This window comes from Camelus ferus, chromosome 7, assembly GCF_009834535.1.
Source record: "Camelus ferus isolate YT-003-E chromosome 7, BCGSAC_Cfer_1.0, whole genome shotgun sequence".
NCBI classification, from domain to species: domain Eukaryota; kingdom Metazoa; phylum Chordata; class Mammalia; order Artiodactyla; family Camelidae; genus Camelus; species Camelus ferus.
Genome location: NC_045702.1, coordinates 5212719 through 5240659, shown reverse-complemented (window position 1 = coordinate 5240659; position 27941 = coordinate 5212719). Strand labels below are relative to the sequence as shown.

Below are 27941 nucleotides of genomic sequence, written 5' to 3'. Positions count from 1 at the left end.
CTTCAGGGCCGCGCGGGGGCAGGGCGGGGCGGGGCCGCGGCGGCGGGGGCGGGGCCGGTCTCACCCGGAAAGAAAATAAACGGCGGCTGCCGCCGCATCCGGGCACTCGGCGGGTCGGGGCTGGCGCGGCGGTGGCGCAGGTGAGGAGGCAGTGGCGGAGCGTTCAGTTCCTAACCCGGGTCTTAGCGGCGCGGCTCGGCCCCCTGGATCTTCCGGCGCGACCCGGACGCCACCCCGCGCGGGTCGGGCGCGACCGCAGCGGCGGGCGATGGGCGCCCTGAGGGGAGGCTCGGCCGGGACCGGGGCGGCGGGCCGGGACTTCGGCACAAGCCGGCCGTTCGCCGGGCCCTAGGTTTGCTCTGGGCTGGGCGGGGGTGGTGGGTATTTTTTAAAAACATTGAATATTGTTTTTGAGGAGAGACAGAAAAATTTGTGTATATATTAAAATTAATCTAATTAGCCATACAGAAAACTTGAATCATAACATTGTTATTCCAAATATGCCATTTGGGATTTATTTGCAATCAAAGACAGATTTTCTTTGCTGTTTAATGAGAAATCACTGTTTATTTTCTCCAGCCTTGACAGTCTGATTCTGTATTTCTCAGCTCCTTCCCAGACACTTATGTTTTAGTACAAGATTCTTGTATTAGTCTGCCTAAGAGAATTTCACGTATTTTGAATATATATGTATATATTTGAAAGGCCCTGGATAAAAGTAGCGTTGATCGAGTCTTTACAAAAGTGAAAGCGAAATTTTAAAGGAGTCGTTTATACCCTTTCACTTTCAGTTTAGAGCAGTAGGATTAATGAATTTCTGCTTTGGGGAGAAGGGGGAGCTGTGATGCTAAACATTGTATGGCACGCATGAACCTTTCAGTTATCCAATTAAAATCGAAAATTGATTTATTAAACCTTTTCCCCTTCTGATTTGATTTAAAGTGTGTATCCTCGCCAATTTTTTTTTGTCTGTAACTGAAGTTTTGTTAAGTTTCAAGACTGTGGTTTAATCTTTTTTTCAAACATTAAGTGGTGGGACATAGACCCTCCTAGCTATTTATTTGCTGGTGGGTGGAGTGTGGGCCACACACTAAGTTTAGGAAACCGTCTGAGACTTTGGTCAGGTAGTTACTTGGATGGAATGGCCGAGGGCTGTGCATTCAGCCTTCCAGATAGCGTGGCTTCAGTAAATGGCCCATGAAATAGTTACCCCTCCTCCTCCCCCTCCTCAAGTAGTACTTTAGTCAGAGTTTCTGAACATTTATGAGTAGGGAGCTAACTTTGTGTAGTGGTCATGTAAGTTATTTGTGTTTGAAAAGCTAATGCCCATAAGTACTGTTTCCTGTGTGAGAAGCAGTGCTTGAAAATCTGGGTTTCTTTCATAGGTTACCTGGAGGCACACAGCTCCCTCTTTGATGTATTTATTACTTTATCCCTTACCCTCCCCCCCATCCTGATTACCCTCTTTCTTGTCCCCAAATTGATATAAAATAGATTTGAACTTTTAAAACACTTGCTTATGGAATACACTTGTTATCAAACTTGATTTGAAAATCAGGTGAATTGAGTTTTGGGGAATGTGGAATACGGGCCCTGAATAGAAAAAAGAAAGTTAGTTACTTATCTTTGTTATATTAACTGTTACATATTTTTTCACTCTCTGGTACTTGTCTTCATCCTTCAGAAGCTAATACCCTTTTCCTTGTCTTACTGCTTGTCTGATTTGGCTGCACTCCCCTGTCAGCTGTTTTATGTCCCTAGCAGCCTCACTCAGCCCTTTGAGTTGCTGTGCTAGTGAAGGATGAATAGATGGCTCCATCGCTGTGTGTGCTTCTTTGGGAGAGAATAGTTAGTACCCAGGACAGAGGGGCAGCAAGGGGTTTTGTGATGGGATGCGGGATCCAGTGGTCCCATGCTGCAGGCAGCAGTCCCAGTGCTAGTTACAGTGCTGCCTAGTAGTGTGAATGTGGCTGAGTCATTTTACAAACTTGGGCCTCTGTTTTCCCAGCTATAAAATGATAATCCAACCATCATTGATTTGAATAGTGTATGTAGATCTGCTTTTATCACAAAATGTCATGCAAAACTTTTCTAGTATTATAAATGCTAAATTTTTAATTTTAAAGTTCAGATATAGAGAATACTTATTATTGATAGTTCATGGTTCAAGCTAGCTTTTCTTTATGTTTACTGACCAGGGTGATTGGTCTTTTGTGTTAAAATAGCCAGCATGCAAGAGAATTGATAAGCTCTGTGTTGAGTTGCATATAAAAGTTCACTACTTTAGGGATTTCTCTTTCTCTTATTTTATCTTTTCTCCTAGGTCAGAGAATAATAGCACGTTAAGAAATAGAAAAGAGTAATAAACTTTGGTACTTATTAGCAACTTTGAAATACATATTTTATGTGATATATATAATTGGATGTATAATATGTTTCAGTCTATATGAAATATGTATCTTTTAGAGAAGTCTGGAGCTGGATAAAACCCAATCTAAAAGTAATTTAGATTAAACTAGAGAAGGAGGAGTGGAGGAGAGCTCTGCTTACTCTACAAAATACATCAGTGTGTTAGGCGAGTTGTAAAACTCTTTGAAATGTGGCATGGGCTATCATTGATGTACTGTTTTGCTTTCAAGGATGGCACAAAAGAAGTATCTCCAAGCAAAATTGACTCAGTTTTTAAGGGAAGACAGAATTCAACTTTGGAAACCTCCATATACAAATGAAAATAAAGAAGTTGGTTTGGCACTGAAGGTATTTTTCCTTTAAGACATTAATAACTAGCAGTGTTATAAGTCTCCTTGGAAAATAAGGAGAAGTCACCAGAAATTGCCAGGCACAATCATGTAAACTTTTGGCATAACCTGAAACATTAGTGATAAGTAGGTTCTCACATTTTACTAGGAGTTGGCAAGCTTATTTTTGTTTAATAAGATTTTATTCACATGAGAATGTTATCTGATCATTTTGGCATATACCATTTCTGATACCTTCACAGTGTTACATAAAATTATTAATCAGGGTGTTCCTGCTGGTGGAGCAGTACCAATGCCAGATGGTTAGTATGTTACATGTTCAAGGTTAGCATCCTGGTCAGCTCTCAGCCCTCCTTGCTAGGGTGGTCTGCTATGAAACAGTTGCTGCCCTCCCCCAGCTTTGTGTACACTACAGCTATCTCTTCATTTTTCCAAAAATATTTTCCTAGTAATTACATCTCAGTTTTTTATGGTATCGTCAGAAATGGCATTATTTTACATGAGTGAATTTTCTAGAAATTGAAGTTTGCCTGCCTTTCTAAGCAGAGGGACATTACATTAATCATTTTTGATAGAAATCTATTATATTGGAATATCCTAGAATCTACTTCTCTGCTTTCTCAGTCTGAGTATACTGAGATAAAATGGTATAACATTTATCAGGGACTAAGGATTGTCACGAGGGCATCAAATTGTCTCGTGTTTTGACATAGTGATACACTTGGGAGGTGACAGCTGTATCAGCTGCAGAGTTTTCCTGTCTCTCCCGTTCCTGACAAGACTCACTTTTTGTTTTTGCAACCCACCTTGTGACCTTTCTTCTTAATTTGCTGGTTATAATCTCTTGGCTCAGAAGCTAGGTGTGGGATAATAAAGCTATTTTTTGTCCCCAGTTCCTGGCTCCTAAAACCCTTGGAACTTCCTGAGTGGCAAGTTGATAGAATCATCTTTTGTCCTAATGAGGCAGCTCTCAGAGATCGCTTCAGGATGGGGCTGGTTGCCTAAAAGACCAAACTTTGGTTAGAAGCTTGGAACTTTCAGCCCTATCCTCCAATCTCTGGGAAGGGCAGAGGGCTGGAGATTGAGTTACTTACCAGTGGTCAGTGACTTAATCAGTCATGCCTACGTAATGGAACCTCCATAAACACCCTTAAATGATGGCTATCGGGAGCTTCCAGATTGGCAGACACAGCCATGCACCAGAGTGGCATACCCCAGCTCCACAGGGGCAGAAGCTCCTGCCCTCTGGACCCTTCCAGACTTGGCCATACATACCTCTTTATCTAGGTGTTCACTTGTGTCCTTTATAATGAACAATTAGAAGAGCATTTTTCTGAGTTCTGTTGAGTTGTTCTAGCAAATTCCTGTACCTGAGGGGCGGGGGTTATAGGAATCCTCAACTTTATAACCAAGTCAGACGGAAGTGTGAGTAACTCAGGGACCTGGTATCTGGTCCCTGAAATGTGCTAACTCCAGATCGTTAGTAGCAGAATTGAACTGAGTTGTAGCACATCCAGTTGGTATCAGAATTGGTTGGTGTCAGGAGAGGGGATAAAAAAATCTTCACTAGGTAACTGTGTTTCCTAGAGAATTATAGAAAGTTTTTTTTAAGTATTTTATTGAAAAACTTTTTTGTTTTCTGGAAATAAAAATAATATGTACTTTTGGGTTTAAAAAAATACTATATACTTAATGAAAAGATACAAGGCTTTTTAAAAATGCATATTTTGTATTTTTGGTGTATTCTTTCAGTCTTTTCATGTGTGATTGATTATTTTTTAAAAATATCATATCATTTTAAAAATAAAGTACTCTGATCTGCTTTGTAACTTTATATATATCATGAACATCTCCTCTATTATAAATATTTACTTCCACCATCATCTAGCCTGACTTGTTCTCACGAGTTAGAAAAATTAGAATGTTTTCTCTGGTGTTTTTTTGTTTTTTGGTTTTTGTTTTTTGCCACCACCCTGTAGGGGTGTTGAACAGTTCACTATTCTTTAAAATAATTTTGTATATACTGCAAACACATAAGTCATAGCCCACCTTTCTTTTCCCCCAGAGTAATCCCAGTTGTTTCACTTTCTCTGTTGGGCCTGTTTTCCTGTCCTTTATAGTTTTTATTTTCTCCTGGATCCTCTTTAAACTCTACACCTCTCAAGGTGTCAAGCCACAGTCTAGATTTCACGATAATGTGGGTGATCACCACCCCATCAGGGTTTTTTGCCTTAGAGTCTTGCAAGCACTGGTCTGTATTTTGCTTCTATATTGATGTTTTTAAATTTTTCTTCATAGGACCTTGCTAAGAAGTACTCTGACAAGCTAGAATGTTGTGAAAATGAAGTAGAAAAGATAATAGAAGAAATACGTTGCAAAGCAATCGAGCGTGGCACAGGAAATGAACACTATAAAACCACAGGAATTGCTACAATTGAAGTCTTTTTACCCTCGCGATTAAAAAGAGTGAGTAACTTCACCAAATTTACAGTTACTAGTGCTTAGTTAATTTAGTGATGTGATCAGATAAATTGTGGGTTCTTTTTGAAGTTACAATCCAAAGGTAAAATTCTTTTAAGTTATTTTACATGTTGAATATTTATGAACTTATAAGTTAATTTTATGGATTCTTAAACTGGAACATTTACAAGGTGGTCTGACCTCCAGACTTCATAGAGCTGTGCATTGCAGTCTTACCTTTTCTCGAATTTGAATGAACATTCAGCAGAAATAGGGAATAAAAGGTGATTTCAGGTTTCCCAAAACTGTGTGCAGTAGGACGTGTCACAAAGGAATTCGTCTTTTTCCCTATGCTGGTGGAGGTCAGAGGGTGGTCAGCTGAGTGCCCAAGCAGGGCCACAGTGACCTGGGCCACCTTGTGTCAGGGCCACGTCCTCGGTAGCTGAAGTCCAGAAATGTTACTGAGGCAGGCCACACAGAGGGGGCTGGCCTCTTAGGACTGATCAATGTTAATTATTCTCAGAAGAAATTAAAATATGTGTATCAGAGTTACCATGTGACCCAGCAGCTTTACTCCGGGAGAAATGAAAACTAGGTCTACACAAAAACTTGAATGTTTATAGCAGCCCTGAGGTGAAAACAACCCATATGTCTGTCAGCGGGTAAGTGGGCGGCACCCAGACAGTGAATATTATTCAGCTGTAAAAAGGAATGAAGTACTGATACTCCGCACTGTGAATGAACCTCAAAAACGTGAAAGAAATGAGACACAGAAGGCCGCATAGTATGGTTCCACTTAATATGAAATATCTAGACTAGGCGAATCCATAGAGAGCAAATAGATTCATGGTTGATTCATGGGCAGGGGTTGGGGAGGAGGGAGGGGGAATAGAAGGTGTGGATATGTTTGGTTGCGGGGGAGGTCGTGAAAACGTTCTGAGATTTGATTATGCTAATGGTTGTATGACACTGTAAATACATTAGAAACCATTGACTCTTACATTTTAAACAGGTAACTTTAAGGTGTATAAATTCCATCTTTATAAAGCTGTTAAAAATTCCTAGGAAAAATAAAGAGCTTTATGAATAAAAGAAAAGCATGTATGTATCTATCTCAGAATGCCAGTTCATGAATTTAAAGGACCTTACATATACAGGACTCCTCTTTGCTAGTATCAAGTACCTGGGAAACCAGACCACCAGTCAGAAAGCTGATTGGTGAGTATGGAATCCGAGCAGATGATTTGCGTGGTCTCATGGTCCCTAGTGATCCCACACATTTTTCTTAAGCGCAGCCACGGAGAAAGAAAGGTACCAAAATCATGTCTTGCCGCTCCTTCCTCAGTGGGTGCGGTGGGGGTGGTGAAGGGACTGTCTCTTGCTCACTGAGGGCCTTAGTGCGGGAGGTAGTGGGCTAGGGCCTCGTGGAGCAGAGGCCAGCTCCCTTGAGTAGACAGGTGACTAACCCGCTGGAGCAGCTGACTGCCCCCCAGAGGCTGACGCCCTGCCTGTGGTGCCGCAGCACTGCTGCCAGCTGTGGACTCCCGGGTCACAGGGTCAGCACGTGTCAGGGTAGGTTCAGTACCTTCTCCACTAGGTGGGCATCATTTCAGTCCTTATCCATTTCCATCGTCTGATATCAGCCGTTCTGGTTTTATGGGCAGAATAACAGCTCCCAAAAGTGTCACATTCAACTGGATTTTGTCTGTCTTATTTTAGGATAGGAAAAACTTGTTGGAAACCCGACTGCACATCACTGGCAGAGAACTGAGATCTAAGTAAGTATCTGTGTGCCCTGTGCCCCAGTGTTCTCTTTTACACCTGCTTATTTGATCCTCCCTGGCTGTCCTATGAGAGGAGGGGCAGGTATGGTCATCGTCACTGTATCGAAGGGAAAATTGCAGCTTTGAGGCTAAAGGGCTTCTTCAGGCTCATGCTGGCCATTCAAGGCAGAGTGAGAACTCAAGCCTGTACCAGTCTTCTTCACTTCCTGGTGTAGCAGGAGATCAGGTGGGAACTCTGGATGCATGTACTTGATACATGTTTGAATTGATGAGTGAGTGCCATAAATGGGAGACAGCCTGATACAGGCCAAGTCATTCATTTTGAATTTTATTCCTTAGTGCGCTGATAGCTTACTGTGATGTTCAGTGAAGTATTTCAGCCAATTTCCGGCTGTTGACCTATCTGTAAAAAGAAAAAATACCTGCCTGTCACATACTAGTGACAATCTGACTTTTGAGACCTTGGTCAGTTATTTCATCTACTTGTATATTTTTAAATGGTAAGTGTTTTGAGTACCTCCATGGCGAGCTAGTTGGTATTTCTTAAGCTGATTTTTCTCATTTTCTTCTTTGGTCTACATCAGGGCTGTTAGGGATGGATTCAGGAAGCATCATTCATTCAACACACAATGAGCAGAAGACTGTATGCCACACCCACCCCTATTATGGGCTCCTCCAGGGGGACCGCAGAAGGTATAGAGAATGGATTTTCTTCTGCCGTGCAGCTAGGCCCTGTTGGAATGGATACACAGCACCAGTGGTCTCCACTTCGTGAGGAATCAAGTAGTAAAACAGATAGTTTTCAAAAGGACATTGTCTCTGACACAGTTTCAAAACAACCAGTCTAGTAAGCTGGCGTTATCCGAAGTAATGTTTGTGAGACACTAAACTGGAATACTGGGTGTTTCTGAGAGAAAAGTGTAAAATAGCTATCATGATTAAAATCCATTTAGTGGATAGTAAGTAACAAATTTGTTTACCTACAGTTTTCTGGTTTATTTTTACAGAATAGCTGAAACTTTTGGATTTCAAGAAAATTATATCAAAATTGTCATAAATAAGAAACAACTTCAACTAGGTATGTTATGGCGAAGTACGCGGAATTGGCTGCCGGAGGCCGGGGAGGTAGCTCCTGACAGTTGATGGGAAGAGGCCAGGGGCACTGCTGACCATCACGCAGGGCACAGAACAGTCCCCGCAGTAGACATACCCAGCCCACGATGTCAGTAGTGCTGCTGAGAAACCCCGGATTGATGAGCCTTACTCAGTATTACAGTGGTTCTTGAGAGAGGTGGGAAGCCATTGATGCCGGGAAGCAGCACAGAATTATATTTGTGTTTCAGAGATCACTTTGGCTGCAGTAGGGGAATGGATTTGAAAGAGACATGAATGGACTTGGGAGACCAGGTAGCTAGGTAGCTGCTAGGTAGCTAGTTCAGGCCTGCTCTGTAGTCTGGTTTCCAGTAGGTTCCAGTGGCCTACAGAGAATCACGTTCACATCCCAGCCCGATGTGATGCAGCCTTCACAGTCTAGCCCAGTCTTCCGTTCCAGCATCACTTCTGGCCATTTCCTGTTATTGTTTAGAAACCATAGATACCTTTTCACTGTTTGCCATCTCCTCTCTGTTAATTCTGTTTCTGATGTCCTTCATTGGGCAGAAGTCCTTGATTTTCTTGGCTTTTTTTTGTTGTTATTGTTCCAACTTTATTTTTTTTTTTAACATTTTTTATTGATTTATAATCATTTTACAATGTTGTGTCAAATTCCAGTGTAGAGCACAATTTTTCAATTATACATGAACATACATATATTCATTGTCACATTCCTTTCTCTGTGAGCTACCATAAGATCTTATATATATTTCCCTGTGCTATACAGTATAATCTTGTTTATCTATTCTACAATTTTGAAATCCCAGTCTATCTCTTCCCACCCCCCACCCCCTTGGCAACCACAAGTCTGTATTCTATGTCTATGAGTCTATTTCTGTTCTGTATTTATGCTTTGTTTGTTTGTTTTTTAGATTCCACATATGAGCGATTGGTTTTCTTGTTATCAAATCCATCAGTTCTTCACTTTATTGTTTGTATTTTAAGTTCTTTCCCCAACCTCATAGTCTTCTGAGTTTTCTTGTATGAGGTCTTCAATCTACTCAGAGACCCCCTCTAAATATAGAAGATAGGATCCAGCTTTATTTTTCTTCCAATATCCCTTACTAAACTTGCACTTTCCACCTTGATTTTTGGTGTCCCTTTTATTAGGGCTCTGTTTCTGTACTTTCTGTTCTTTCCATTTACTTGTAGGTTTATTCCTGAGCCAGAACCATAGAAGTTTTTTTTTTTAAATTTTTAAAAATTACTGTCTTTGTTGTAGTTTTAAAATCTAGTAAGATGAGTCCCCTTGTTGGCTTTTCTTTATCAAGGTGGCCTGGCTATTGGAAGATCTTTACTTTTCAGTATAAATGTTAGAATGGTTGTCAGGTTTCTCAAATATATATATATGTACGTATATCCAACTAGAGATTTCCAGAAATGTGTTCAGACTATGTTTATAGCTCATAATATCATTTTGTTATTTTATAATGTTTGTGATCTGTGTTTACCCTTTTTCATTTTATTTGTTGTTTATTTTCATCTTTGACCTAATTTTTGTTCGGTTTGTATATTTGATTAATTTTTTCATAGAGCCAGCTTTTGATTTTGTTAATACTCTCTTTCATTCTCTTTCATTGACTTCTGCCTCTGTCTTTATTTCCATTTTATGTATGAGGACACAGGGTCCTGGAAGATAAATGGTTTACTCAGGGCCACAGAGTTAAAAAGGGGTGGAACCCGAGGTGTTTGTTTTCACCTCCTCCAATAAATTACCTCTCACACTGCACTGCTGCTCTCTGACTTCTAGTCCATTGCTGGGAATTGGGTTATCACATCTCCAGCTAGAGGGTGGGAGGGTTTGTGTATGGGACTTTCTCATTTTCCTTCTGTATTACCCAGCACCGTGCCTTTGTAGTAGATGCTGAAACAATGATTGCTTTGATTTGAACTTATAATAAGAATATTGGAAAGGATTAATTTAGTCCATTTTCACTGTCTGATTTTAACCAGTACTTAATAATATCATAGTTAAACAACTAGGTTTAAATATATTCTTGAGGGGAGGGTATAGCTCAGTTGTAGAGTGCATGCCTAGCATGTGCAAGGTCTTGAGTTCAATCCCCAGTACCTCCATTAAGGATAAATAAATAAAAACCTAATTCCCCCCCCCCCAAAACAACAAAGCAAACATATTCTTACCAATTATGTGGCATGGTGGTTTGCAAGTGCTAATGCAGGTTTAAGGAAGCCATTTAACATAGAGGTTGATCTCTTCCCCAGTAAATTTAATAACTTTTTATAATGTGTTTCTGATGTTTACAGGAGAAACACTCGAGGATCAAGGAGTGACTCACAATGTAAAAGCTATGGTGCTCGAATTGAAGCAGTCTGAAGAGGATGCGAGAAAAAACACCCAGGTTGAAGAAGAAGAGCAATGTGAAGCCAAACTAAAAGAAAAAAGAATTCAGAGGACTAAGAGAGGGCTGGAGATACTGGCAGAGAGAGGTACACAGGGCTTCAGACTCCTTCCCTTGCGCAGGTTCTTGGAGGTGGCCGCGCATCACTCACACGGGGCGGGGCGAGGAGGGATCACATTTCTTGTTGGCTCTTCTTCACCAACAGTCTAATATTTTTAATGTCACCATCATGGCTTTTTAACATTGAGTTAATGGAGTTCCTTTTGGTTTTGTTGCAGCTGAGATGGTGGTGGATCCAGAAACCACACCGTACTTGGACATAGCTAACCAGACAGGCAGATCAATCAGAATCCCTCCATCAGAAAGAAAAGTAAGTACTGTAAGAAATGTATGGCTTGTTCTTCTATTTGCTGTCAGAACAGAAGTGGTTTTCTAGTTACTTTGTCTTCGAATGTTATATAAATATTAGATTAGAAAGAGTTTTCTGTCTCTAGCTCATAAACAGAGAGTGTCACCATATGATGGACGCTGTGTCCAGGCCGGCTCACCCTGCGGCTTTCAGTGCAGTAGTTCAGGACGGCAGGGCCTCGCTGTCTGCGGCAGAGGCTTCCTGTGGCGGTGCTTGTTTTGGTGTAGCTCATTTTACTCGAGGCCTGCGTTCCCTAAGGGATGGTTCAGAACAGGGGGCACGGTAGGGGTCTGTGCAGTTTGGGAAAAATATGACAGGTGATTCTGCCGTCTCTTCCGTGTCTCCCCACAGCCTCATTCTTTAATTTGGAATAAGTGGGGAAGTGGTTTTACCTTTGAACGTATCTGAGGGGGTCTTTAGCAGCATCTACAGTTTGGCTCATGAAATCAGTCTCTGAGCTAGAGCCCCATAGCTTCTTACATCAGAAGCTCTAATGACTGTGGGCCAAGTTAATTTTAATTTTTAGGTCTTTAAAGGACATTTCTGAGTAGGTTTTACTTTATGAATTATATTGTTTAAAATGAAGAATTTAAAGTTAATTTGTAATAAGCGAACTTTGTAATTGTCATTCAGTTGATTTTTTTTCAGTGGCAGTTATTTGCCTGCTGCAAATGTCATATTCTTAGATTAAATGATGACATTTAGATATTTTTGAAAAACCTTTACAAATTGAATTACATAAAAATTCAAATCTAAAAATACTAATGAACTTCAAAAAAATTTGGATCACCTTTAAAAAATTGTTTTAGAAATACTACAGTTGACAAATACTTGAGAGAAAACCTAATTAAGACTAGAAAGTAAAATGAATGCTCTTTTAAAAAGATACAGTCATTACTGGCTGTGTTTTTATGTGGTTAGTCTTACAGAATACTAGCAATAGATCTAGACCAGCAGATACTGAAATAAACTGATGAAAACAAAGCGACTGGTGCTGGTTATGACCGTATCAGCCACGTTAAATTGAGTTACTGGTTTCAGTGTTTAAATGAAATGAAGCTTTAATTCTGTTTTTCTTAATTTTGGCTTTTAGATTTAGCTGTGATCTTGGGTTCTTGTTTGTTCATTTGTCTGTTTTTACATTATTTGATTTCTTTAGACTTAATATACTTTTTTTTTAAAATTAAGTTATAGTCAGTTTACAATGTTGTGTCAGTTTCTGGTGTACAGCACCATTTTTCAGTCATACACAAATATACATATATTCATTTTCATATTCTTTTTCACTGTGAGCCACTACAGGATCTTGAATGTATTTCCCTGTGCTATGCAGTATAAACTTACTTACCTATTCTGTATATACCGGTCAGTATCTACAAATCTCGAACTCCCAGTCTGTCCCTTCCCACCCTCTCCCCCCTGGCAACCATAAGTTTGTATTCTATGTCTGTGAGTCTGTTTCTCTTTTATATTTAAGCTCATTTGTTGTCTTTTTTTTTTTAGATTCCACATATGAGCGATCTCATATGGTATTTTTCTTTCTCTTTCTGGCTTACTTCACTTAGAATGACATTCTCTAGGGACATCCATGTTGCTGCAAATGGCATTATGTTGTCATTTTATGGCTAAATAGTATTCCATTGTATAACTATATCACAGTTTCTTTATCCAGTCATCTGTCAATAGACATTTAGGTTGTTTCCATGTCTTGGCTATTGTAAATAGTGCTGCTGTGAACATTGGGGTGCAGGTAGATGTAATATACTTTAATATAATTTGTCTTATAGTTTAAAGTGATTTTTTTTTAATCTTTATTTTTCCTAGGCCCTTATGTTAGCAATGGGATATCATGAGAAGGGCAGAGCTTTCCTGAAAAGAAAAGAATATGGAATAGCCCTGCCGTGCCTGTTGGATGCTGACAAATATTTCTGGTAGGCACTTTTGTACTTGGTGACTGCCAGTTTTAAGAAAGAAGGCAGTTATACACAGCACCCTCCCCACCCCCGTATGCTTCAGACTTTAGGTTTTCACCTAAGGCGGTTAATGTCGAAGAGTAGTTACAGTGTAGAACAATTTGTGAACTTCTTCTTCCCATCATATTTGTAATTGATCTCTCTTCCCTGTAAGAAATTTTATAAACATATGCACTTGTTTTATTGTCGTGTAGAATGTCATATGTGTTTCCTGTGGTGTGTTGTCAGCCTGAACTAGCCGTTATACAGTCCCCATCAAATTCTTTTGAAGCATATTTTTCCCCATCAGCTGTTTGGTTCTCCTGAGGTACAATTTGTACAGAGAGACAGATAAAATGCTTGTGTCTTTCTCCTTATTTTCTTGTTTTCAGAATAAATGAGTTGCTTCCCTAGCATCGTCCAAAGATGATGTCACTGGTGGGGTTTCCCTTCCTTTTTTTTTTTTAAAGTATCAGTATGAGCTCATGGGTTTTAACACATTTGATGTGTTTCAAACCTCAGTGCCTAAATCGGCATCTTCGGCTGGCAGGTGGTCCTGCCTCCCTGTGACCTGATCTGGGTAGTTGTGGTAGTCTCTGCTCTCTGGTGCCCAGGTTCCAGACTCATCCTGGACATTTCCTGCCCCAGAGCAGCAGCCAGCAGTTTCCCAAGGACTCCAGGTTCCTCTTAATAGGAAATGGTTCCGGATTCAGGCAGATGAAATATTTGAAAAATAGACTTGATATTTGAAAATGGTCAAACCTTTAGTGTTAACTTTCTTTTCCATTTTGAGGAATAGTATGTACTGTATGCTTCAAGAAAGTAAATGCAAGTATTTATAGTTTGGCAGCACCTGTAGGTGAACAAAATTAAATTAAAGCAGAAAGGGGGGTTTACTGTCTAAAATATTTGAGAGGAGGGGGTGAAGCCAGAAGTAACCAGAACAAGGGCTTCATGCTGCTCCAGTTTTCGGACCCTTTGTCTCTGCTTTCTGCGGGTCAGTTTTATTCTCTTCTGCTGCACGTAGTGCAGGCTGTAAGTTAGGTCCTTAAAATTCAGGTACATTTTTTATTCCTTTCCATAATTGCTTCTAATTTCTTAATATGGAAAATTTCAAAATTATATAAAAATAGAGACTAATGCATATACTTATAATCCAGCTTTAGCAGTTATCAAGACACAGTTGATCTTGATTTGTCTGAATGAGCCTTTCTCAGTCTTTTTATTTTATTTTATTTTATTTTTTTCAAAACTTTCTCAATCTTATTACCCTGGACAAATGCTTGAAATCATTTTCAGGCCTTGGAACCCCTGAATAAAAGTAACTACATTTTCAGTTCACAGTGTGTTCACTTGTTCAGTGGGTAGTAGACATAATAATCCAATAATAATTGTCAGTGCTTTTTTAAGTAGAAAGTGATTTCTCCCCCCTGGGGATCTGTTTATTCAGGACAGTTTACTAGCATAATTTTTGTGTGAGTCCCCTCTCTTCATAAAGGAGGTCATCTCTACTGCAGGTCAGCAGTGGAGGTGAGGAAACTTCCGTTGCTCTGTCTCCTCTCCTACTTGGTGTTTTTCCTGCCTTCTCCACGTAGGCTAAAGGCTGTATCACAGCTTTCTGCTGTGCATCTTGGGGTGTGGTGTGCAGTATGACTGGGAGTAGTTTGTCTACCTATTTAAAACTCGAAGTGGGGGTGTTGCTTTTGGCCAAGATGGAGTAACAGGGACTGGATTTACCCTCTCACCTGCAGCAGCTGAAAAACTGGGCAAAAATGTATGAAAACAGTGGTTTTTCTGGCGATGTAGGACAGTGATCCCAGAGGTGGAGAAACAAATGAGGGGAACCCTGTGAATTACATTAGCTCATGGCATGCAGTTTCCAGGCTCAGTGCAGGGAAGAGAAACCGAGGCAGAGCCCCCTGCGTTGGAGATGGAACTCGGAATCCGGGGAATCCAGGGAGGCCAAAGAGGTGAAAGGAGAGGCTACCTCAGGGAGCCTCAGAGGGTGCCCTGCACTCTGCTATGGGAGGAAGCCCCCCGAGGCTGGGAAGGCACCACCTGAGAGAAGCAGAGTGTTCCCACAGCCAGAGTGGAGACCTGTGTGATCACCGGGCGCCGGACAGAGTTCAGCGGGGTATTGCCTAGGTAGTAGGGCTAATTTTGTCTTAAAGGCTGCCCTGGTCCTACCTAACAAAGCTTAAAATTAAGCCTTGAAAGGGTTACATTGTTTTCAAGTAACGTGTTTTTAACAGCGCTCAGTAATATTTCTTAAGCCCAAGTACGAGAAATGTGAAAAAAACTACACACAATCCAGTGTCTTAAGGCCAGTAATAAAACCAAAAATGGCTTTTTAGCCAACCATTCTTAAAAAAAAAAAAAGCAGATACCTAAGCTTCTCTTACCTTTCTTGAAATTAATATCTTTATTTTATATAAAAATTTATAATTCCTCAGGCAAATATAGTAAATTTCTGTTAAATAAATGACTTAAACCCAAATGGGATTTAATTTTTCTAAAGCTAGGCTCAGCATATTTTGTTTAAATAACTGTACATTGATTTTCATTAACATTTGTTTTTAACATGAAAATTTATTGGCTATTGAATATTAAAGCTACTAAAGCAATATCAATAAAAATACACTCTTAGACACAGTTTTATTCAAGGCTTTACATTTTTTTCCTGAGTGACGCGATCAGATTCAAATATAGTCCCACAGTTCCAAAATTATTATATACAGGTAGTTTCATGATCTTTTTTATAGGTATATATATGAATGAAAAATATAATTTTTGACACTGAAAGAATGAAATGGACCTCTTAATAACCTGTGCCTATGTTTTTGTTTTTGGCTGCACAGGCAGTCAATTAAGGATTAGAATTGTATGATTTTATTTTTGAGTGAAAGGAGGCAGTTTCTGTCCTTGCTCTTGTTCCTTGAGGCTATTCACATGTATAGGACTGAGAACCGTGGCAGAGACGTCCACCGCTTTCCCAGGAATGGCAGGGTAGTCTTCTCTCCCAGAAACAGAAGGTGTCTAAAGGTGGATCAGAAAATCTCACCTGGACTACAGTCCACGAACTTCTCCTTCTCCCCTCAGTGTCAAGTTCTCAGGCTAAGCGGAAGATTCAGAGAAAGTGCCCCTTGCCTGGTCAGACACCTGTGTGTGTAACATATGGTGTGTACGTTATAAAACCTTCACAAAGACTGGAAATGCTCAAGGAAATCTACAACAAACAGAATGGAAGTCCTGCTCTGATAGGTTGTTCTTGTGCCCAGTGGCATCCCCTGGGTCAGGCACTCCTCCACTTGGGAGACTTCTGCTCTAAAGTGGGACTGATAGAATCAGATCTCTTTTGGTTTTTCTTTCTTCTTTTTTTCTTCCCCCAAATGGATTTTGATGGGAAAGATGGGAAGCTTGAAGGCATGTAGGTTTCATAGTTTTATACAAGAGGGTCTTATTTTCAGTAGACTACCAAGTGAAAGCGCACAGATGAGATCTTTAAAGTTCATGTGGAGTGCACAGTTACAGGCGTTTACTTTCTTATTGAAGAGTTGGAACTTCAGATCTGGATTTGCATTATGAATATCTAACATAATTACAGTTTAAAATCAAGATAAATAATCTTGATGTCCATCTCTGTGGACATTCCATTGCCTTTTCTTTCCTCTGCCTTTCTCTGTACCTGGGTGCAGCCTGCACCTGGGCCCCCAGATCAGCGAGGCCCCAGAGCCTGGCACTTTCCTGGGTTGCTTTTCCTCCCTGCTTGACTGTGATTGGATTTGAATGCCTTGTCAGAGTCTGCATCATTGAGGCATTCATAGTAAGTAGTGGGGTCTTTTTTGTTTTTGGTGTGCCTTAAAAGCCTTGGTTCTCAACTTTGACTGTCCATTAGAATCACCTAGGGAGATTTTAGAAATACAACATCCAGGCCCTGCCCCCAAAGGTTTCAGTTGTAATTGATCTAGTGGAGTCCCAGCATCACTGTTTCTTTAAAAAGAAAAAAAAAAGGAAAAGGGGGAAAAAAAAATTATTCACATCCAGGTGATTCTAATTTGCAGTTGGTGTTGGAAACCACTACATTAAAGCGTGGTCTCCCCATGTTTCCTGAGGGATTCTGACACAGTGACCTCAATTTTACTTCCTGCCAAGCCTCTATCCCAACATAGCAAGGGTGTGTGTGAGTGTGTGTGCGCACACAAGTGTGTCTGTCTCTCCCCCTCACAGGGCAGGTGGTGTTGAGCTGCTATTCCTGAGTCCTAACTGCTTTTTTTTTTTTCCCATGAGAAGGATTCAGATTATAAGTATAGTTCCCTTCATAAACATTGGGATCTCTGTTTTAGAGTAGTCTTTCAAAATGTACCAAAAGCTGGAAAAAATTCCAGCCATTCACAAAAAGGTTTTTAATGCTGCTTGTCAGTGATGTCATTTCCTCTGTCTCCGGCAGCGAGTGCTGCAGAGAACTGCTGGATACGGTGGATAACTACGCAGTGCTCCAGCTGGATATAGTGTGGTGCTACTTCCGCTTGGGACAGCTGGAATGCCTTGAAGATGCAGAGAAAAAATTAAACATGGCCCAGAAATGCTTTAAAAATTGCTATGGAGAAAATCATCAGAGACTGGTCCACATAAAAGTATGTTGCTGTAATTTGTTTTATGTATTATTGAGCCCATTCCTGGAATTTGGGTTTATTCTTGTTAAAGTATTTAGGCTGTTGCCAAAAGGTAATTTGTTTTGATAGTAGCATGCAGTGTGCTTTTTAAAAGCTGTGTTCTAAGGGATTGTTAAACATTTTATAAGTCACGCTGTTACTCTGGTCTGTGCAGTGTTTGGCCCAGAGGAACACAGTTTTCTAGTCACAGAATCCAACTGATCACCTTGACCAAGAGAGCTGGTGACTGTGTTCAGTAGACTCTGATGAACAATTTAAATGCAGAACACAGATATTTTGAACACTGACAGTTCACATGAGTGAGGTGATTTCTCAGGTGATTTCCACAGGTCATCAGAATTCTGCTTGGGGATTGCAGGACAACATAAGATGTTCTTGCTTTGGGTTTTTGCAGGCTTCCCCATTGACCAGAAGAGCCACTGTCCTGGGTGTCTGGAGACAGGTGTTCTGTTTGGGGCAGGGGATGTCAGTGTTCCCTGGGGTCTTAGCTTTTACCATTGGCAGTAGTGGAGTTAAAAGCATTTTAGTAATGCCATTTTACCCCTTGGGGATAAAGGGAATTACAGATGTGAGTATTATAGACATGTAATGGAAAATAAGACAGTTTTATCCTTTTCCCCCCTCCACTAATTTTAGGGAAATTGTGGAAAAGAGAAGGTCTTGTTTTTAAGACTTTACTTGCTTCAGGGTATCCGAAATTATCACAGTGGAAATGGTGAAGAGGCTTGTGAATATCTCAACAAGGTAGGAAAAATGAATGCTCCAAAGTTGTAAGCATTCTCACTTCCTTTTTTTTATCCCTGGAAGTTAAGTATCTTATAAAACTCAATAATGTGTGACTTGTGAGGAACATACATACATCTCCCTCTCCTTCACAAATCCCAGACACATATTCGCATTTATTAGAGTACAGGCAAGATGCTGTCATAAAGAAACCTCAAAAAGGCAGTGCCTTTCATTGGCTAGAAGTTTCTGATTCTCTCATCGAGCTGTAGAAGTGAGCAGCCAGGGCAGTGGAGCAGCTGGTGTGGCAGCCAAGGCAGCTCCTGTCATTGCCTCTTCCAGCCGGCAGAGGGGGCAAGAGAGAGCATCCATCTCTCTTTAGAGAGATGACCCAGGAGTTGCCCATCATTTCCAGGAAATGCCAGTGGCCTAGACTTCACCATCTGGCTACATCCAGCTGTGAGGGAGAGTGAGAAATGCCAGGTGCACAGCTCAAATTCAGGGGATTTTATTACAAAAAAGGAGGTGGTAATGGATACCAGCCCCTGTTTTTCTCATATTATGTTTCATATAAGTCACGTGAGCAGAGTGTTGTCTGTTCGCACTTGTCCTAGTTGATGATAGGCCACATTTAGAGTTTTTATCTAAAATCTGACACACCCTAATTCATATTGGATGCAGTTCAGTTTCCTTCAGACTAGCTTTGTGTTAAGCTTTCATGTTGTTATCATTGCATGATTCTTGTATTTTTTTTCCCTGTCTGTAGGCACGTCAGCTCTTTAAGGAGCTGTATATTGATCCATCAAAAGTTCACAATTTGTTGCAGCTGGGATTTACTGCCCAGGAAGCTCGGCTGGGCCTGAGGGCATGTGACGGGAACGTGGACCATGCAGCTGCCCACATCACCAACCGCAGAGAGGTACCTTCATGTGGGCTTGGCCTGTACTTTTGAGTAGGTGTGAAACTTGAGGCAATAGTAAGGTTTTTCAGAAGCGCCTTAGCTCTCGGATCTGAAAGAATAGAAAAAGACAGTTCCGCAGTACGTATTATTAGCAAGGAGCGCTTTATCACTTCGGACTGGGAAGTCAGGAGAAAAACGTGTCTTTTTTAAATTGCATCAGTGTTCAGACAGTGCAGTTTCCTTAGTTTTATTCTTGCTCTGGTGTCAGGTAGCTCATAGGTACCATTATCCAAATGATATTTCCTCTCTTACCATAGCATATTTCTGGAAACCATTTTAAAGGGGCTGTGTTTTCCGTGGGGCCATTGTTACCACTCAGGATGTCATCTAGCCTAGAAACAGGAGTCAGGTCATAGGAACAATTAACATTATGTTATGAAAGCAAAGGTGCAAAACTGTAATCATTTAAAACAATTAGAAATAAGTACAGTTAAAAAAAACTTCAGAGCTTTGGAGTTGGAAGGAAAGGTACCACATCTGATATGCTAGTTTTTAAAATGAGGAAAACAGGCTCAGAGGTTGCTTCTCTGGGGTCATAGTTCAATCAGTGGTAAAACCTGAAATGTGATTTTCTCTGTGTCCCATTTTCTGTGTTCCATCAGAGAATAGCATTCTGAGTTTTTACAGAAGTTTCTGTAAAGTCAAGAGATGTTACAAGTGGTAAAAGTTACCACTTCACTTCCTTACTTTATAAGCAGCAAAAGTAAATTTTAAAAAAAACAGTGGAGTCCTATTAGATGTGCATTTCATGAATTAAGCCAAAAGCCCTCAGAGAAAATAAAAACAACAGTGTGGAGTGCAGTTGACCCTGTTCACTCTTGACCCAGTTGATGTGTAGTTAGGATGCCTTTGGTTGAAGGCAACAAGAAGTCCAATCAAACTGGCTTAAACACCCAATAAAAGGGTGGGGAAGGAATTTACTGGCCTAAATTGTAAAGAGCCCAGAGGTGGGCTGGGTCTTGGGTTAGTTGATCAGTAGGGCTTCGCCCTGTCCCTGAGTTCCTGGTTTCTGTCTCCTGCCTCCTCTGTGTTATCGGTGTCATCCCATCGCAATGAGGGCACAGTCAGGGGCCCAGAAGCCTCAGACGTCTGAGCTGCTCACTGATTGGCTGCCTTTGAGCCAGTCTCTGTGGCCAGAGGAACGCAAGACCCGACAGGCCTGGGTCTGTCTCCTTAGCTTAGGCTGGCCAGGGCCTACTCGGGGAGCTGGGTGGCCTCCAACACCCTAGGGAGGGCTGGTGGCCGGTGGGAAGGCCAGCTCCACGACCCACAGAACATGGGCTCTGGGGAGTCTGCTGCCTCTCAGTTCCCAGCGCTCTGGGTTTGAGCGTCTCACTGACTAAGGGTAATATGTGATCCTGAAAGTTTGTCTTTTTTGTACATCATGGCCCTGAGCACAGGCCAGTCTCTCATCTGGCAGAAAGAAACAGACTAAAGAAACCAGGGTCACTTACAGTGCTGAAGTATTTAGGGGTCGTGAGAGTCAGCGTGGCAGCTTCCTGAGAGGTGCTCACTGCCTGTTCTGACCATATGTAGCCATCAGCCCTGACTTTGGAACCCAGTTCTCTCTCATGAGGTTTGACCCTACTGTGGCCATAAAATATTTCAGTGCAATACTCACTGTCGTTTCTTTGATTTATTTTCCTAATTCTTTCTAGAATAAAGGGAAGTGTCAGAAAATAATTTCCTTATGTATATACACATGATTAAAAGAAAACTGACTTAGACATTTATAATCAAAGAAAAAGTGTTCTTTGAGGCCCCAGCTTTGTGTCAGCTCAGAGTTAGATAGTGCCTGAGTCCTGTGTCTACCGGCCGGCAGCATCTTTCTCTGCTTGAGTGTTACTTCTGCGTCTTAGCCTTTTGAAATAGAAGTGGAAGAAACTGGAAATTTCTGGAATTGAAAGCAGAGGATGGGACAGGGTAAAGGCATTTTACACGGGATGTGTATGTGAATAAAAGTCGAAATGTGAGTGATACGGAATAGTTTTGCTGACCTCTGATTTTTGTGGTGAAGCAGGTAAGGTCAGCTTGATGGAGCTGGGGCCTGGGAGGTGGAGCTTGACTGGGTGGGGGAAGCGGCCGGCCGCTGTGGCTTGTGAGTAGGTGGGTGAGATGATAAAGCCCACAACATGTGCAGAAGGGGTTGGAGTTGGGGAGACTGGCCGCTAGGGGGCAGTTAGAGATGCAGGGGGTGCAGACAGCGGGCCAGATGAAGTCGAGGGGCCCGGGAGCTGGCCAGCAGAGCTGCCCAGGTTGCTTACAGGTAAGTGTTGTAAATAACCACAGACATTACAGCCTGAGGTTGTCTTCATGCTTGGAAATGTTCTGGACAGTCATTCCATCTGCCTAGTCCTACCAACTGGGAATGTTTGGTTCCATGGTGAGGGTTCCTTTCTTCTCCTGAGAGACGAGGCCATGTTCTTGCTGATGAGTGTAGAGGGGACCCTGGGCGGAGTCACGGAGGTAGGAGTAGACACATCAGAGGAGAAAAGGCTGTTTTTCGTGCTGTCCTCCCTGTGTTGGGGCGAGGGCTGACCGTCTCTAGAATGTGCAGAAACCTTCATCCCAGCTACACTGTCGGTGACAACCTTAACCATGTCACTTAACAGTCTTGAGAGAGTTCTGTCTTGTCATTGGCAAAATGATGAGGTTGGACTGAATTAGTGGCTTTTGAACTTTAGTGTTTTTTGTTTTTGTTTTTTTTAAGCAGCAAAAATCCTTTTAAAATGATACTTGTTTTCAGAATGAATTCAGAACTCTCATTAGGTTGGGGCAGGGAGGGGAGGAGACCGACCCTTCTGCGGCCTTTCTCAGGCTCTGGCAGCAACACCAGGCACCTCAGAGATTCAGGGTCAAGAACCACAGGATTAGGTGACCTTTGACACCTGACCTCGAGCATTCTGGAGGTTTTAAATGGACTAATAGGCCCTAGGAGGCACCTAAGGTCCTTGCTACCCAGAAAGGTGGGATCAGCAGCTTTGGCGCCACCCAGGAACCACTCATCCCCCTCACCCCCTCCATGGTCCCCACATTCAGTCACATTTCACCAAGATCCCAGGTGATTCCTCAGAGGCTGAGAATCTCTCCCACCCACGCAGGAAGCTCTGTCACCCCCTCCCTAGGAGAAGGTCCGTCCACCTGTCTGTGGGATGGCAGTGGTGCGCTCGCTAGTTCCCAGTGGCCTGTTCTGGCACCACATGGTGGTAACTGTGACGCTGTCTTCCCTCGCTGGACTCAGGTCTCTGGCTCCCGCTGGGCCACCCCAGGAGCGGCACAGTGCACAGTCTCTGCCCTGGTGGCCCACATGCTGTTGGCTGGGCGGGGCAGGTGGAGGTCACCTCACCTCTTGGTTTTCACTTTGCCTGGTGACCCCCCAGAATCCTACAGACCAGAGACTGAGAAGGCTTTTGACAAACTCTCAATTCCAAACTCAGTGACTCTGCTACTTTCCTTAAGGAATTGGACCAAATAAGGAAGGAGGAGAGAGAGAAGAAGAGACGCCGCCTGGAGAACATAAACTATTTGAAAGAAATGGGCTACTCCACGCATGCAGCCAAGCAGGCTCTCCACCAGGCGGTCGGGAACCTGGAGGAGGCCCTGAAGGTGAGCCCGCCCCGGCCCCGGCCCCCTCCGCTCCGATGTTCCCTTGTCCTTCGGTGAAGCCCGGGGCCTCACTGCTGCAGGCTTTCCTCCCCGTTTCTGGTGTGGATCCGAGGGTCAGAGCTCTCTTGCTCCAACCCAGTAGCAGAGCCAGAAGGATGAGCCCCACCTCAGTGCCCACCCGCAGTTCGGCAGGGCTCCCAGGGCAGGAACTTTGTGTGAGGTTTCTGTTTGCAAAGGAGGAGTTTAACAGTAACACGGAAGGAAAGAAAGGTGATTAAAGTTTTAGTACAATATTTTTGAATTACAGTATTTTATTTGACTATCTACTTTTATTCTTTTACTTAGTCAACAGGATATTGTTGGCAAAGGGGTATTTTAAATAAATCCTCAGAGGTGACTAAACAGGTTGGAGTCCAGATTAGTAGTAGCTCTGCCTGGGTCTGCATGCTTTCCAGTGTTTGTTCAGGGAGCAGATTGGATACTAACCAGGCAGGTGCTGTGCTGAATCTCAGCAGGTGAAGCGGGAGGTGACGTCTGCCCTGGGAGCCCACGGGCTAGCGGGGAGACAGACACAGAGCACAATGGGGTGAGGGCTGCCGTATGGGAGCACAGCAGATGGGGGAGCAGGGACTGCAAGCTGAGTCGTGAGGGAACTGCAGGCTGAGGAGAAGCGCTCTGGGCAGATGCAGGGGCAGCGTGAAGGGTGAAGACGAGCCCCTGGGGGAGTTGAGCCCCGGGCCTGCTGAGGTCTTGGTTCTGTGCTTGCTGGAGGTGGGGCCGTGGGGGGTGGGGAGTGGCCAGAGACGGGGCTGGACGGGTAGGCGGGAACGAGCTGGGCAGTGTCATCCTGTTGGCCCTGCTCGGGAGTTCACACTGGATCCTGCTGGCAGCGGGGCCTGACCTGCCTTTGCCTTTTATTCTCAGGACCTCCCGTCCCATTCTGCAAAAGTCCCCATTTGTCACTGCAGTTGACCCTTGAACAACATGGGTTCAAACTACGTGGGTCCATTTATACATGGATTTTTTCAGCAGTAAATGCTGTACAGTATTGCTCATTCCACGGATGTGGAACAACCGTGGATACGGAGGGAGGGCCTGTGGTAAGTTATACGTGGATTTTCACTGCGACGGGGGTCAGCGCCCCCAGCCTGTGTTGTTCAAGGGTCAGCTGAATTTTCACATATATGTGTGTATATATATATATTTTTAGTTCAAAAATGTTATTTGAATATCTAATTTGGTTTTTTGGAGAAATAAAGAACCAGAAAATTCTGAATATGTGAAGGGGCTGATGGAGCTCAAAAATAGTTTTTAATTATACAAATAATACGTAAATACATTTGATCAATACAGAAATATTTAATGTTAAAAGGGAAATTCCCCAACAGGGCTTTTAAGGTTAAGTATCATGTGACAGCAAAATCAAGGGTCCAGAGAACTCTGCTCTCCTTGAGGTTTTAAGTCTGCAACATGACCCTTCCAAAGAGAAACTGCACTGCACAGCCCTGGATTGCTGTTTACAGCTTATAGCTTTCTGTTTATAGCTTCTTATGACCTTGTCGCCCCAGAGGCTCAGCTCTAACAAACCTGTTTTCTTGGAATCCTCCTCCTATCCACTCTACCGAATCCTTTCCTGCTTCCTCAGAAGCAATCTTTTTGCCTGAAGGATGAACAACATCCTTCACACCTCAACTTGGACATGACCTTTGGCAGGAACCTTCTTTGAACAGCAGCCTCCCAGGCACCGGCCTGGTTAGGGGTCCCCTTTTTTCTGCTCCCCTAGTGCCCTCAGCCTGATTCCCCACAATATCCACCTGTTTGTGTGTCCTCCAGCTGTGTCTGCCCAGCACATACAGGTGCTCGGTCTCTGCCAGAGTGAGCGAGCAGGTGCTGCTGATGAGTAAAGGCGTGTCCTGTACGTTTTCAGATTCTTCTCAGTAACCCTCGGATGTGGTTGTTAAATGACTCAGATCCTGAAACCAACAAGCATCAAGAAAGTCCTTCTCAGGAGAACATTGACCAGGTGAGTGAAAGTGCATTTGCGTCCTCTCTGCCTGGGCAACCTCGTGTGGGGTTGGCTGGGGTGACGAGGCTGGCGGCAGGACAGGGCCGGAGCCTTGGTTCCCTGGACTCCAGGTGAGACGTCGGCCCACCGCAGGGGGCGGCCTAGCGTGCAGCGGCCACAGCGGGTGGACGCAGAACACGAGGTGTTCCCTTCAGGGTGGGAAACACAAGGAAGCGGCTGGAAGGTTTTCTTCAGGCTCTCTTTCACACACACCACTTCACGCATCAGCTACCGTTCCTGTCGGTCCCTTTCCCTGCCCGTGACCCAAGAGGACATCACTATGGTGACTCTGTCCACGTTTGCCCCCCTTCACAGCAGTCTACCTGCTACACGGGGGCACTGAACTGAAGGTACTGGCCACTGGGTTTGTACAGACAGCGCTTTCTCTCAGCCCATGAGCTGGCAGCCTTTCTGGGCTGCCTGGGCACTGACATAGCTGGCTCAAGTCTGCCTCGTTCCTTGCCAAGTTGCCTCACGTGCACACAGTGCAGGAAGGCCAGCGGTGCACGCGTGCAGCGGGTTTTTAAGACACACTCCCTCTAAGAGAAGGCTCTCCCAGCTCTGCGTGGAGGGGACAGGAGTGTTGGACGCGTGTCAGCTCCATGTAGCTGAGACCCGTCGGCAGTGCCCACCCCCTGTGCCCTCCCAGCTGGTGTACATGGGCTTCGACGCGGCGGCAGCCAGAGCGGCCCTGAAAGTGTTCAGGGGGAATGTCCAGCTGGCAGCCCAGACCCTCGCTCTCAATGGAGGAAGTCTCCCTCCCGACCTGCAGCTCTCGGTGGAAGATTCTTCACCATCACCATCCACGTCCCCGTCCGATTCTGCAGGTAGGTCTGAGGGCTCTGAATACCAGGTGGGGCAGAGTGTTCAGCTCAAGTGGCAGCTGCCAGGTGGAGGGTACGACTTCTCCTAGGCTGATGTGGGGATTCAGACGGGCTTCCCAGATGTCCACGGCACGGCTTCTCGGATGGCGTGGCCAGGCAAGGTGTAGCCAGGCAAGGTGTAGCCGAGGCTCCTGTGGGTCAGTTCAGTCTTTCCGTGGAATTTTCTTTCTTTTTCCTTAACTCACTTGTTACCACACTTCTCCATCGCAGGTACATCTAGTGCCTCAACTGATGAAGATATGGAGACAGAGGCTGTCAATGAGATACTGGAAGATATTCCAGAACATGAAGAAGATTATCTTGACTCAACTCTAGAAGATGAAGAAATTATTATTGCAGAGTACTTATCCTATGTAGAAAATATAAAGTCAGCAACAAAGAAAAACTAAGTGATGAGTAGAAATCAGTACTAAGTTTCGGCTTATAAATTCTATCATTATGAAAAATGCAACGCAGGTCTTTTTTTTCCTTATTTTTTATCTCATTTTGCTCCAGAGTGCTCCCTGCGTGGAGGGGTGGTGGGGCAGGCAGTGAGCAGGGATGTGGAGCCCAGGAGGAGACGTGGTCAGGTGGGAGTGGGGTGCTGCGAGGAGCTGCCGCTGGCCTGACCTTGCTGTGTCCCGCTGCCTTCAGGTGCTGTAGTCCTCATGCCGCCCTCTTGTTTGTCTTTTTCCTCCTGGAAATGGGAAGGTCTGGAGAATAGGGTGGCTCCTGGGCAGGGTCTCCGGAAGCGCTAATGGGGAGGGAAAGCGGGACCTGTCTCCTCCTCTTCGTCTTGCCAGGCTCTCCTGCCCTCCTGAGCCCACTGCCTGATGCTGCTGCTTCCCGTGATGCAGCTCTGCCTTCCTGCTTCACCGCCTCTGCCCTGCCCCAAAAATGTCCTTTAGATCTTCAACCACTGCAAGTGCTTTGGGGGCCTAAAGATGAGGCCTCAGCTTCAGTAGCGATACCAAATTGTGGCTGATGCCCTCCACCCGTAACGCCAATGTTTTGTTCTTAGTTTAGTAAAATAGGCGGTTGAAATTCACAATTTATATGTATTCAAAATTCTTTACAAAAATAAAGTCTTTTATTAAATGGGAAAGTCTTAAATGCTAACCAAAGCAACTTATTTTTAATTAGCATTTTTAGACACAATGCTGTCATATTAAACTGACTGCTGGCTAAAATACCTATCAGAGATTAAGATATATTTTCTCCAGGTTTCTGTGGGGCTTTTGGGGTATATGACAGATGACTGTTTCTAAAGGTATGTATGTAGTCGGCCTCTTAATGGCTCAAATAACTGTTCTCACTGCACCATGCGTTCCTCTGTGAATGTGTACTAAATGAACAGCCTCTCCAGCACCAGGATGCAGCTGGCGGCAGCCTGGGCTGGATGAATCAAGTGCCAGATGTGTTCCCAAGACTCTTCCTGCCCTTCCAGTTCTGGAAGGACCTGTGACTGAGGGAAGATGGGTCACGTTGCTGCCGTCAAGGGGCTGGCTGAAATGCTTCAACTTTTTCACTGATCGTTTCATAAAGCTTGGACAGCAGTCCAGTTTGGATGGGTGGAGGTCTTTTGTCATTCTTTTATAGTGGATGATACAGACAGAAATAAAAGGTGGAAAATATATTCAAAAACTGTCAACCTAACTTTGCAATGTTACTCAGACCCCTAAACTGTTGTGAGTGTTGAAAATCTGGGTGGTAGAGCTTTGAGACGTTTGCTTCCGTTGACTTCTGCGAGGAAGTCAAATGCGTGCCCTCAAAAGCAATATCGAGGTCTGTTATTAAGCCAGTTGCATTCCCATGATTCACCACATCAATGAGAGGAAGTGCAAAAATCACCTGGTCGTCTCAATAGAGGCAGAAAAAGCATCTGATAAAATTCAACACCCATTTATGATAAAAACTCCTAGCAAAGTGGGTATAGAGGAGACATTTCTCAACATAATAAAGGCTGTTTATGACAAACGTACAGCCAGCATAGTACTCAATGGTGAAACGTTGAAAGCCTTCCCGCTAAAATCCGGAATGAGACAAGGATGCCCATTCTCACCACTTCTAGTCAATATAGTATTGGAAGTCCTAGCCACAGCAATTAGACAAGAAATAAAAAGGACCCAAACTGGAAGAGAAGAGGCAGAATTGTCACTAAATGCGATGACATG

At 43.4% G+C, this 27941-nt stretch overlaps 2 protein-coding genes across 3 annotated transcripts in view; one reads left to right on the top strand and one right to left on the bottom strand.

Moving 5' to 3' along the window:
* Window positions 1-53: 53 nt before the first annotated feature.
* NUB1 (negative regulator of ubiquitin like proteins 1) lies at window positions 54-27411 on the top strand. The gene is made up of 15 exons (XM_032483092.1): window positions 54-140; window positions 2640-2757; window positions 5058-5225; window positions 6939-6997; window positions 8011-8081; window positions 10421-10603; window positions 10794-10885; window positions 12749-12855; window positions 17324-17510; window positions 18186-18293; window positions 19039-19191; window positions 22693-22839; window positions 24767-24862; window positions 25554-25731; window positions 25999-27411. Exons 2-15 carry the CDS (start codon window positions 2641-2643, stop codon window positions 26175-26177), a joined length of 1845 nt encoding a protein of 614 aa, XP_032338983.1. The 5' UTR covers window positions 54-140; window position 2640; the 3' UTR covers window positions 26178-27411.
* The window catches only part of WDR86 (WD repeat domain 86), a 36321-nt gene continuing 27543 nt past the window's right edge, over window positions 19164-27941 (bottom strand). The window contains exon 10 of one of the 2 annotated variants that reach the window (XR_004321224.1): window positions 19164-19282. The gene's annotated coding sequence lies outside the window, so the exon portion shown is untranslated. The remainder of the gene's footprint in view (window positions 19283-27941) is intronic. The other variant, XR_004321225.1, reaches the window with a different exon arrangement.